Consider the following 12,373-nt stretch of genomic DNA (forward strand, 5'->3'; position numbering starts at 1 on the left):
TCTGGACCTGCTCCAGCAGGTCCATGTCTTTCTTGTGCTGGGGACCCCAGAGCTGGACGCAGGACTCCAGGTGGGGTCTCACCAGAGCAGAGGAGAGAGGCAGAATCACCTCCCTTGACCTGCTGGCCACACTTCTTTTGATGCAGCCCAGGATACGATTGGCCTTCTGGGCTGCGAGCGCACATTGCTGGCTCATGTCCAATTTGTCATCCACCAGTACCCCCAAGTCCTTCTATCGTTCATCCTAATCAGTGGAGGCTATGAAGGGGCCGAGGGACAGAGCCATTTAAAGTTCAACCCTCTGAATAAGAGGTATCTGTAGATACCTCTCAGGAAATGGGTAACTGAAACTACACAAAGCTTCTGTGCAGTAAAAACAGTTGAAAAAAATCTGTTCTTATGCAAATGCAATTAATTCTAGGGGGCATCAGTAAAACACTATTTTAATTAACTTCATTAGTATAGTTAAAACATAATGGAACTGAGCTTACATTTCTCTTTAGGTCAATTTAAGTGAATGCTTTTCAAAAGAACTTTTCTTTGTTTACATGCATTACACAGTGTTTTGCAGAGTGACTTTGATATTAGTCAAGGTAGGCATGGCAAGGCTGTGACCTTTCCACAAATTAAGTTAAACTATGAGTCTTGCAGTTGTAAAAAAGGTGAGGGTATTTCTTAGGAATATTTCCAAAGGAAAGGACCAAAGGAAAATCATGGTCAGTTTGGAGGTGAAGATTAAACTAAATAAAAAGCTCTACTAGTCTTTTTGGACATTAGGTCACCCATTTGGTTACTATGCCAGCCAGTGAGTGTTGGCCTGAAATCCTGAATTTTCTTTGTTTTTTTCTTTCTCAATGGTGGTACCTGAAGAGTCAGCCACCGCACCGCAGCATAGCTGCCTTTCTGCTCAAGAGAGCCAGAGACCTGAAAAGATAACCAATATAGGTAAAAACTGAGATAGAAACACAATCATTCCCTATATGGATTTAATAAAATGTCTCGCAATATGTGGCTTATATTATGACAATACATGTTTCTCTGTTTATCCAATACAAATTGTTTTTTTGTTATTTTTTTCTGGTTTTTTTAATCAGGTTTGAGGGCTGGTCTAGCTGCTTCTATTGCAGGAAGTTCAATTATTAGCAAAATGTTGCTAGCAAACATCGATCCGTTTGGTGCTACGCCGTTTATTGACCCAGATCCAGATTCACTGTAAGAATTTTTTTTTTTTCCAAATTTACTGTTTTGCTTTAGTTTGCTTTTCTTAAGCTTTTTTTTTACTTTTTTGTAATCTTTTTTTTCATCATGAAATTCTGTATTGCTGTCATTTGGCAGTAGGTCTGAAATGGAATTCAGACCATTTCAAGGTCTGAAAACAGGTTGGATTGTGCCATTTTAGATATGAGTAGTGCAGAATTGTCTTGCAGCAGCAGAAATAATGAGACGTTTGCTCACTTACCCCTTGCCCACTGGCTCGGAGAGGAGGAGGCCAGCAGTCCTTCAGAGCTGGGTTTTCCTGCCCAAACTGCTGGTCTGAACACAAGCTCAGCCACCAGCAAGATGTTGAAGCAGGTCTGGGCACATCGTAGTGGAGGAAGAAGAAGAGTGTTCCCCTAAGGACTGCAGCAGTGAGGTGGAAATTTTGCGTCCTAAGCTGTCTCGGCTTCCCAGAACTGGGTGTAGCACTGGCAGAGACTTATGGATAGTGTCTGGGTTGTGGGCCGCGGCTCCCCTGAAACAAAGCACTGCTGTGCCAGCAGCATCAGTCAAACATCTAGCACCAGCATGCCTAAACACAGCCTGGGTGCTCGGCCCGCTGTGGTGCTGCTGTCTCAGAGCCGTGCCTGGGGCAGCTCTTTCCTCATATTCCACTGTTAATTTTGGGTATGGTGGAGCTAGTGCTAAGATGGGGAGGTGTTACAGTTTCTTCTTTGTCCTACGGGGAGTAACGTGCACTTGCAAAGGAGCTAGCAGCCAATCTGTCTCTTCGACTGCAGTTGGGTTTCCTCAGGGAGATTCGGAGGAAACATCTCTTGATGTCTTTTGATTGATGTATCTGTTCTGAGACCAACCACAATCTTGGTCAAAGCTCTGTGTGTCCAGGTACTATACAAATGTACACCTAATTATCTCTTTTCTTCTAACAGGGAGGGATATTCAGAAAAATGTGTCATGAACAACTACTTTGGAATTGGGTTAGATGCAAAAATTTCACTAGAATTTAATAACAAGCGAGAAGAGCACCCTGAAAAGTGCAGGTAATATAATTGTCAGTAACAGAGCCAAGACGTTTCCATTATTTTCTTTTCCTTATCTCTTTATTTGAATTTCTTAACTTTTTCTCATCCTACAAATACAAGACATAATAGTGTGTGTATATCAATATGTGAATCTTAATCGTAGAATCACAGAATCTTGTTTTACCCGTTTTCAGAAGTCGGACGAAAAACATGATGTGGTATGGAGTTCTTGGCACAAAAGAGCTACTGCAGAGAACTTACAAGAACTTAGAACAAAAAGTTCAACTTGAGGTAAATTTTATTTATGGGCAGAATGAGTATTTTTGCTTCCGCAATGTGTAGTGAAGAATTTGGGCTTCCTCTTGAAACCTTTTAGAGTTCTTACGTCAACCCAAGCTGACCTCAAAGGCACTGTGTAAAAATGTGCTATGTAAGAGGTGGTTCCCCAGGTGTTTTTTTGGAGTAAAATGTCAGTAGTTAAATATCCCAACATACCCAGTATAATGTTTCTTGTAATTACTGTGGGTTTTTTCAGAAATCTTCTTGTATAGATAGGATATGTTTCTTAATGTTTACTGCATTAAAGGGGGAGACCAGGTTTTAAGGAGAATAACAGAAATGATCATACACTAAACAGAAGGAAAGAGATAAGGAGTCTTAATCCTTCGGGTTCATTTTAAACTATCTGAAAGCTTGATTACACGTATAGGAAGAGCACACAGATGATCTTAGTCAAAAATTCCTGACATAAGAGGAGAGATTCTGAATGTGCATCACAACAAGCCCAGCTACATCTATAGAGACATTCTCTAATAGGTGTTTGAGACAGTCACACAAAAGAAGCAAGGTATTACCACAGCAACAAGAAATTAAGTGTATATTATCGAAACATAGTTATTTTTTGTCTTTTAAGTTCCAACATAAAATCTAAGTCTTCTTCATGATACTGGGAGCTTAAAGGAGATATAAATGATTACCAAATGCAAAAAAGGACTGTGGGATGGCTACAGTTGTTTTCATCCAGAGAATATCTAGGCTGGATTTTGACCAAGAACATACATAATTTCTCTTTTTACTTCATGCTAACCATTTCATATGGAAGTGTATTCATTCATATTTATATGAAGATAACTTGTTAAGTTGAAAGAATAATTTTAAGTTACTGGAACTCTTTATCACTCCTCTGAGATAAAGGAAGATTTTGTCTGGTAGCAGCAGATTGCTGTTATCTAAAGATCGAGTAATTATCAAGGAATTATGCAGTAGTTAGTGAATATAATGACAGGAAAGAACATTATGTATGCTGCAGATAGAATTCTAATTTAAGGATCTTTTGAGTAAGATTCAAATAAGATTCAATAAGGCATTCAAACCTGACCTTTCCATAATTATTTTTGAATATTTCTGGAAGTAAACCAGCAAGTAGAAATTTCATATTTAGTATTGCTTTGCATAATATTAGCCTCATGTTAAAACATGTGATGAGGCGCACGGCATTGGAAAATTAAAAATATCAATTTCAGGAACTGGAGGCAGACCTCTACTATAATACAAATGGATGTGCAGCATCTATTAATATCACAGCATATTTTGGATACTGTCACATTTTGATTAAAATGTTAAATTCTGTCTTGTCGCTGAGATTAAATCATAAAAAGAGAGCACTAAGCACATTCTGGAAATAATTTTGCATCTCTCTCTCCTCCTGATAAAATTGCTACAGATTTTGTCCTTACTTCCTGAGGATTTCTATTTCATTTGTATAAATTTAAAATCCTTCTGTGGGACTGGTAACTTGCAGTAATCTAGCAGTCTTCTTTAAAGGCAGCTTTACCTGCAAATTCATGATCCCCAAAGTGACACCTGAATCCAGCATTTATGATCAACTTGCTTGAAATCCACGCTTGTGGCACTGCTGCAGGACCGCACTTTTGACTCCCAGTTGAATGGTTTGAGATCATTGGGCTCACCTCTGCAGACAGTTGTACTGCTGTAAGTCAAGGGTGATTTCACTGAAGTCTGTAAATTTACTCTTGGCCATAAGTAAGGTGAGATTGACCTACGTCATCCCATGATCGTGTTGAGTAGGACTTGGAGTTGCTTATGGGTTTCGGAAGATAAAGACGTAAGAAAGAGGGAATAAATGGTCAGTCACAGGAGCGATCTCTTACCTGCAAAATCAACAACACCTAGCCATGGCCAGGGTAACAAGTGTGGGGTCATTCCTAGATTTGCCTTTGCACTTTTAGGAGGAGAGTGAGTTATTTTTACAGGAAGGCAAGTATACAAGTGCTAACAACACTTACGTTTAACTTCATGTTTGTGGCTATGCCAGAAATATTCTGGGATTTTTTTTATTTTTTTTTTTTCCCCTGCTTAATAGACTTAATTAATGTGAAATCGTGAAAATGTGTCTTTGAAAAATCATGGAACACCTCTGCCGTAGATACTAGTATTTTTTCAGCTCCGCAAAAATTGGTGGTAAGATTGGGAAGAAGATGTTTCTATTAGAGCTGCTTCACAGCATGGATAGAATAGGCTTGTGTCAACTTATTAATGACTCCATCCTCCTCTGCCAGCTCTGTTGAATCATCATGTATTAAAAATGGCTGATTACTTTTATCACATTATTTATATACTGAATGAGCTTTTATCCATTACAGTGTGACGGACAGTACATCCCCCTTCCAAGTCTGCAGGGCATAGCTGTGCTAAACATTCCCAGCTATGCTGGTGGGACTAATTTTTGGGGTGGAACCAAAGAAGATGATGTGAGTAACATTAAAGAGAAGTAACCTCCTGGGCAAAACCAGCAATAAATACCATGAGCTGCTCTTCTCATTTAATTTTAATAGTAGTAGAGTATGGTTTGGATAGCAACTCTTATTCAGGGAGGCTGTTTGAGTTTAAACTGTGTTGTCTTGTATTTGATTTTTTAATTGAAAATATATCCCGTGATTTTTCACTGTCTATTGCCTTCTGTCGTGTCCATTCCAGCAAAATGTTCATAATAAGACTTAATTATTTTTTTAAACAATGGCTCTATGAGACAGTATTTTTAGAAACTAATTTTATAAGCAGAGACACAAATAGTTTCTCTCTATATTGTTTTACAAACTCCTGTAAATAAGGTTTCTCAAAGCATAGATTCCTCTGTTTGCTATATTCTAACAATAAACAAGGTGGACAAGGATAATCACTCAACAGTTTATACCTGAATTTTCCACCTGTTCTTCAAACAGCTTTGGACTAAGGGATGGTGATTCAGAAAACGAGGACTGATGCATTTAGTGACTGATAATATAGTGGGGGTAGTAATCTGTTTTTTAAATATTATTTTCAATGAGCTTCTAAAATATTTTAAGATATCTTTTTTCTCTTCTTCCTCACATCTCCTAAGAAACATTACACTACTCAGATACTTAAATGTCCTACAACTTGGAGCAGTCTTACTGCTGCCATCCACTTCACGCACAGTGCAACAATTGTAATTACTAGCAGATTATGCTAATTCTGCATGTCCTGATTTAGTGTGTGTGAGGTCTGAATCACCTAAAACTGTAGTTGCAAATTAGCTTGTGATTTTAATGTAGACAATCCAGGACCTTTTTTTCCAAAATGCTTTTGGTTTCTTGTGAGTTATTATCCTTTGCTTATATACATACACACACACACACATATATAAAAGTCACAAAAAATATTTAAACATGTTTCAATGTCCTGTTCTTATTTTTGGTATATGTCAGAGGATGGCAGTTCTGTTTATATTTGGCTATGGATATCTAAAGTTTTTATATACTCCATGTTCATATTCATCACTTGAAAGCATCTCTAGTGTCTGCTCAGCTCCTGTTCAGGAGTTTATTTTTCTCCCTGGACTACCTCACTGGGAGAGAAGATCTGTCCTAGCTGTCATACCAGTATACAGCAAATGTGTGTGTGTGTGTCTCAGAGCGGTTTTACTGATATTCTTAGTCTTCTGGTGATCAGATGGGCCAGCAAAGTGACATGTTTGTTGTGGACAGTTAGGAGCGTAATTCACTGCTTTAGTGCAGTCTTGAGTGACTGATCATCAGAGGTGGTGGTGGTGGTCTGAAGTGCTGCTGGTTCTGCTTACCTGGACACAAAAAAGGTGTTCCCTTGACAGCTGCAAATATTCCTGAAACATTATCAGTGAGCCAAGCAGGGCAGCTGCACGCCTACTGACTTGAGCGGGGCTTGTTTAGGCATGCTTTTTTGGTGTCCAGAAGACAGGCTGGAAACGTGACCTGCAACAGGGAAGGAGGGAATTGTTTCTTGAACGTTGGTCCGTAGAGATTTGTTTGCCTTTATTAAAAAAAAAAAGTATGGTTGGTTTTCAGTACAGACATGTTTTACTGGCGGAGAGACACAGCAGACTGGGTTGTGGTTTGCCTATCCTTTTGCTAAAATCGAAGCACAAAATAAATGAAATTTTACAACTACTTTTTCTTAACCCATGCAGAACTGGCCCTGTAGATGTCAGTTATACTTGTTAAAGCTGGATCACAGACTCTCCATACTTTTTACCTTGGAATAACAAAATCACTGTCTTTGCTCTTTTCAAGACGTTCACATCCCCATGTGAAAAATGGAAAAATTTCCATGGAAATTGGAAAAATGGAGAAACCTTTTGCTTCAAAACAGTCTAGACCCAGTAAAATTGCACTTTTGTTCTTTGACACTCATCTGCTCAAGACATATCTGTGCAATGCTGCGATGCTCTGAAGGGAAGTGCCACCTGGATGTGGCACTAAACTGTGGCAACTGTGCTGTGCAGCCCTTTCCCTGAGAAGCCCTCCTCAGCCTCCTGGCCAAAGCCACCGCTCACTGCACTGGGGTGAAGGCTCCTACTGGCTTGGTGGGCAGCGGGGACCAAAGTCCCTCACCCTGTTCCCCATTCTCTCCCTCCCTGAGCCATTGCTGCAGACACTATCTGGATTACGCGGTCCTGGATCTGCACCCTCTTATTCTTCACCTCCAGGAAATCCTCTCTCAGGTGCCTCTGATGCAGCTTACTCTGCCCATGGTGCCAAATGAGGTAGTCTGAGTACCACTCAGAGAGGTGATCTCTCTACCCGTTAAACTCTTACTGGAGTGATTTCTCCTGCTGGTTTTTCTCCCTCATTGCTCCCTATTGCATATCAGGATGAAATGGTCAAGCTTCAAAGTGACCTTAGTATGGTATCTCCTGCCAGACCCAGCTGAACTCCAGCCTAAGACTTGCTGTGTGGCATGGCTGAATCTCCCTGCAGGACACCAGGTGGCAATGGCACACACGAGACTTCGTGCGCTTTGTGTAAGCTTATGGAAATTCAGTGTCTTGGCTGGATATCAGGACGTTTGTTCCATACAGAAGTGGTTTTCATATTTACAGCGGATAATTGTATACAGCGCACGCAAGATCCTCTTCAGTATGAAAGCTCTGTTTAACAAAGCCAAGCACGGACTCGGATGTTGGTTCCAGAGAATTCAGAATATAAAAAGATATGCACTTCTGAGAAGAAAACCACCATTATTCCTCTTAACTTCAAGAACCTCTTAGATATTAAGTACATTAACCAAGCAGAGATTTGAATTGGCCTTTCATCTTGCCTTGAAAAACATTTCTTAGTCGGCACGCTGAAACTTGCCATCCTTCCTATATAAGGATATGCCTTGTTGTTCAGATATTTGAAATGCTACTAGCATTGCTGTTTTAAAATAATATTTGCCTACTGTCTACGGTATCTCACTCCTATGACTTTTGAGACACAGTGTAGTTATTCTACAGTAAATAAGTTAGAGCATTTAAATGTTGAAAACAAATCTGTAAATTAATCTGTTTCATTAAAAATGCAATCTAAGCACTAGATTTACCATCAAAAATGGAATATTTTCTTTTCCTTTCAGATATTTGGGGCTCCATCATTTGATGATAAAATCTTAGAAGTTGTTGCGGTATTTGGCAGCATGCAGATGGCAGTTTCAAGAGTCATCAAACTGCAGCACCACAGGATAGCTCAGGTTTGTTTCTTACTTGAAAGCATGCAACATGGTTGGCAGCAGTTTGGGATGATGGCAAGTAGCGGTACTCTTGATGACCACCACCCTATACATTAATAAAGTGCTGACATTGTTTTAATTTTAACGGGTAACAAATTGTGTTCAATGATAAATGAGGTGTAAAAGTGCTTCATCCTTGAGACAAACCTGGAGGGAAGCCGCAGCTCCTAGTAATCAACATGTTTCAGGTGGCCCGTCAGTTTCATTAGTATTTATTGCTCTGTAAAATAACGTGTTTGTTCTTTTCCAGTGTCGGTCAGTAAAGATCACCATACTCGGTGATGAAGGGGTTCCAGTGCAAGTCGATGGAGAGGCATGGATCCAGCCCCCGGGAGTGATTAAGATCATACATAAAAACAGAGCTCAGATGTTAACACGAGACAGAGTATGTTATGAAATACTGTTACTAACATTGTTTCTGTAACAATTTGATTCAGTTATAACGTGAACAAAACAGTGCTTATAAAAATGTTTTATAACTATCTATATAACTTACATGATTACTTAGAGTTGCATAATTTCTATAAGCCAGATAGATAGAGAATTGTTCTTTTGTATGTCACACAGCTCTTTGTCAGCTTTTATCAGTGTTACTAGTGCTATTCCTGTATTCTTATTAATATATAGTAAGAAGAAGAATGATCAAAATTTTATATATATTTGTTTCTTTCTTTCTTTTCTCCCCCCCATCGTCTTCTCCTTCTTCTTCTTCTTCTTCTTCTCTAGGTGTATAATACACAATCACATACTGGAGGTTCTGGCACAGTTGCATAAATACCAAAGTTCTATGAAGTCCATTTTTCAGAATAACTTTCTGCAGATTTCTCTCCTGTCTCTCTCTGTTCTACTAATCCTCCCTCTCCCCCACCACCCGGTCTCAGACAGAAGAGGCACGTGCAGAACCTAGTCACAAAGCCACTGGAGAGTTCACGCTTGTCTAGGATTACTGTGTGAAAGGCGTATCTGCCCCTCAGTTCTCCATCCACTAACTGGATGGTGAATTTAGGGTGCGGTTAATGGCATTTGAACTACATTTTAGTAAATTTGTTACTTTTTCCCACCATTTTTTAGGTTTGAATCTTATATTACTTTCAGATTTGGATCTTACTATCCATGCTTGTATTATCACTGTCTTTGTGTTCTTAGTTTGAAAGATGCTTATTGAGGATAAAGGAGGGAGAAAGAGAAAGCAAGCTTTCAGAAGTGACTTATTCTCTACACTATGTTTTAAAAAAGTTAAATTTAATGTCATTATTTATAGAGCTTGTATTATTTATATAAAATTAAAATTAAATTAATTTGTTAAATTAATTTTAATGAAAATATTATAGAAATTAAAATTTATATAAAATTAAATTTTAAAATAAATAAGAATACTCCAAATGCTGTGAACTGAATGTATAATTCATTTTGATTAGGCCTTTGAAAACACCCTGAAGTCTTGGGAAGACAAACAGAAGTATGATTCCTGTAAGCCTGTCATTCGATCTCCCTTGTACCCTCAGCAGGCTGTTGAGTTGGCTACAGAAGAAGAAGTCGCACAGATCCAGCTGTGCTCACAAGCTGCAGAAGAACTTATTACCAGGTACAGTAAAATTAATAAGTTTGGATTGGCAACCTAGACACCGAGACTGAATTATTCATGCAAATGCATACATAGACTTAGAAGTGTATATTTTCCCTGTTTTTTGATTAATGTTTAGTTGCCACTCTATCAGTTTTTTTGTTTTTTGGTTTTTTTTTACTTTATTTTTAAGGCTCAACTTGTTTATTTATGCTTTTCTTATGTATTTCTGTAATTTTATTTTTGTGTGTTTATGTATTTTTTTTCTTGTGAAAACTGACTTTCTGAAGGAGCAGTGGAAATGGAAAATTGGAAAGCTTCTTTGCAGAGAGGCTTTTGATTAAAAATTCTCATTTTATGCAAGAGCAAATATATTTTTATTGAAAAAAAACCCTTAGAAGTCAACTTTAGAAGTCAGCAGTGCGGATGTATCCACCTGACCTTAACTTCTCCTGACCTTATTTCTCTTTAAAGCCTTGTTACTCACAATTTCAAAAAGATGAGCACTTTTCAATAGAATGGAAAGTTTTCTTAAAATATTGTACAAGTAAACAGTTAACACAGCAACATTCAAGGAGCCCAAATTGCCGGATAAAATCTTCATACCTTTTTGCATTCACCCACTCATTCATTGTTATTGCAGCTTTCTATTTCATTCCTAATGCTCAAAATCCTCATCTCTGTGCCCCTGGACACTTCAGTAATTTACTTGAGTTGAGATGATAGTGGGCTGATGGTATAAAATTGATCCCACAGCCTTGCTTATTTTCAAGAAGTACTTACTTCCTGAGATGCAAGTACTTTAATAAAAAAGGCACTTCAATTTTCACAGAAAAAAAAGCCTAGATTTTTTTAAGAAAAGCATTTTTTTTAAATCAGAACATTTTATAAAGCTGCTATTCAGTTCATCATGATAACAAATTATCTTAAGCATCAAAATCAATTCTTGGAGTATCTGTTGAGTTGCACTGATAACATAAGAAAGGAACTGAAGAACGACATATTCTTTTTATACTGTACTTGTGACTTAAGTAGACATAGAAGAATAATTTAGGTTATAAATTATCCAAAGTGAAGTTTAGCCAAGACAGCTTAAAAACTTTACTGTTCTAGAGATGGTCCTGAGGTTATAATTACAGCTAGACCTCCCATAATCTCAAATGACTGCAGTCAATTTTAATGTCACGTCTGAAGGATATGCCTTGTGAAATAGGTGTAATGGCTTTTAAGATAACTTCAAGTAAGTTATCTTAATGTGCTAGGGTTTTCCTCTATAGTTTATTTGAATTAATAGCCCCAACATTTTTTGGTACAATTTTTGCATACCATTTGTGTTCTAAGACAAATAAATGTGTCTCGGTATTTCATAGCAGAATAAATCTTCTGTGTTATGGATATGATTTATATGAGGCGCTGTATTGCTTGAAGAGATACTTGTATTTCAACTTCTGTTATAAAGGACTATATTTTTTTAAAAGTGTTTTGTGAAACATATCTTTATATATTTTGTCATCTGATAATGTTGTGTACTCGGAAGAATTAGTCTTTAAAGGAGGTAAGAAATATTTTTCTCTCTCTTTATATTTTTGTAGGATCTGTGAAGCAGCAAAAATACATGGCCTCTTGGAGCAGGAGCTTGCTCATGCCGTTAATGCATGTTCACATGCATTAAATAAAGCCAACCCAAGGTTTCCTGAGGTAAAGGAAGAACAGAAATCTATGTATAAGTAAATAAGCTATAATATCTGTATGCTTAAGCTTCTGACATGGGAGCTGTATTGTACTCCTTGTCCCCATATTAAAACAAGTTGGATGATAATTCTTGAAGTTTTTGATAAACAAGACTTCTAAATATACATACACATGCTCAGATTTAAATGAAATTGCTTAACAGATGAATGGATGCTGTATCTTCTCCCCTTTCTTGCCACTTTTTCTAAGGTGAAAGTAAAGGGAAAGTTACTTCAGGTTCTGAAGGTGCTGCTCTGTATAGCAGCAGGGGGTCTCAACCCTTCACGTGCATAGGGAAATACCCCACAGCTGATGAATTCGGTAGAGATCATGCTCAATGTTTCTGAAATTTATTAATAATACCAGGAATGGGAGTTAGGAGAACTGCCTTCTTACAGAAGAGTATTAAAGAGGAGAGTCCCCTCCTGATGTTAGATCAATACGATATCTGAGAAGGCAGAAGATGCAGTTTCTGCATTTATCAGTGTCCTCCCCACCTGCTACTCTCTTTTGTGAACATGGGACATTAGAAAGGGACATTAACGACACTTAAAATGCAGACCTTCTGGGTGGTGTTGCAGGGGGGAGTGAGCAGTCAAAAGGGAGATAGGGAGTTTGGATTAGGGGCACGGTAAGGGTATGTCTGTTGCCTTTCGGAAGCAGCCAAGAATTCGCTTCATCTGCAACGGAGGTCCACAGCCAGGGGTGCTCATCCTGAAGTGATGCAGCAGTGCTTATTAAATCAAGTGAGGCGGTGTACTAATGTAGCTCTGAG

General features: G+C 38.2%; 1 protein-coding gene across 3 annotated transcripts in view; it reads left to right on the top strand.

The window, feature by feature from the left end:
* The window catches only part of DGKH (diacylglycerol kinase eta), a 171,789-nt gene that overhangs the window by 135,611 nt on the left and 23,805 nt on the right, over positions 1-12,373 (top strand). For all 3 annotated transcript variants that reach the window (XM_076363380.1, XM_076363390.1, XM_076363399.1), the window contains 8 exons: positions 1,095-1,212; positions 2,148-2,258; positions 2,435-2,531; positions 4,904-5,011; positions 8,151-8,264; positions 8,554-8,688; positions 9,722-9,888; positions 11,460-11,565. In XM_076363380.1, the coding sequence (XP_076219495.1) occupies positions 1,095-1,212; positions 2,148-2,258; positions 2,435-2,531; positions 4,904-5,011; positions 8,151-8,264; positions 8,554-8,688; positions 9,722-9,888; positions 11,460-11,565 (956 nt within the window). The remainder of the gene's footprint in view (positions 1-1,094; positions 1,213-2,147; positions 2,259-2,434; positions 2,532-4,903; positions 5,012-8,150; positions 8,265-8,553; positions 8,689-9,721; positions 9,889-11,459; positions 11,566-12,373) is intronic.

This window comes from Aptenodytes patagonicus, chromosome 1 (genome assembly GCF_965638725.1).
Source record: "Aptenodytes patagonicus chromosome 1, bAptPat1.pri.cur, whole genome shotgun sequence".
NCBI lineage: Eukaryota > Metazoa > Chordata > Aves > Sphenisciformes > Spheniscidae > Aptenodytes > Aptenodytes patagonicus.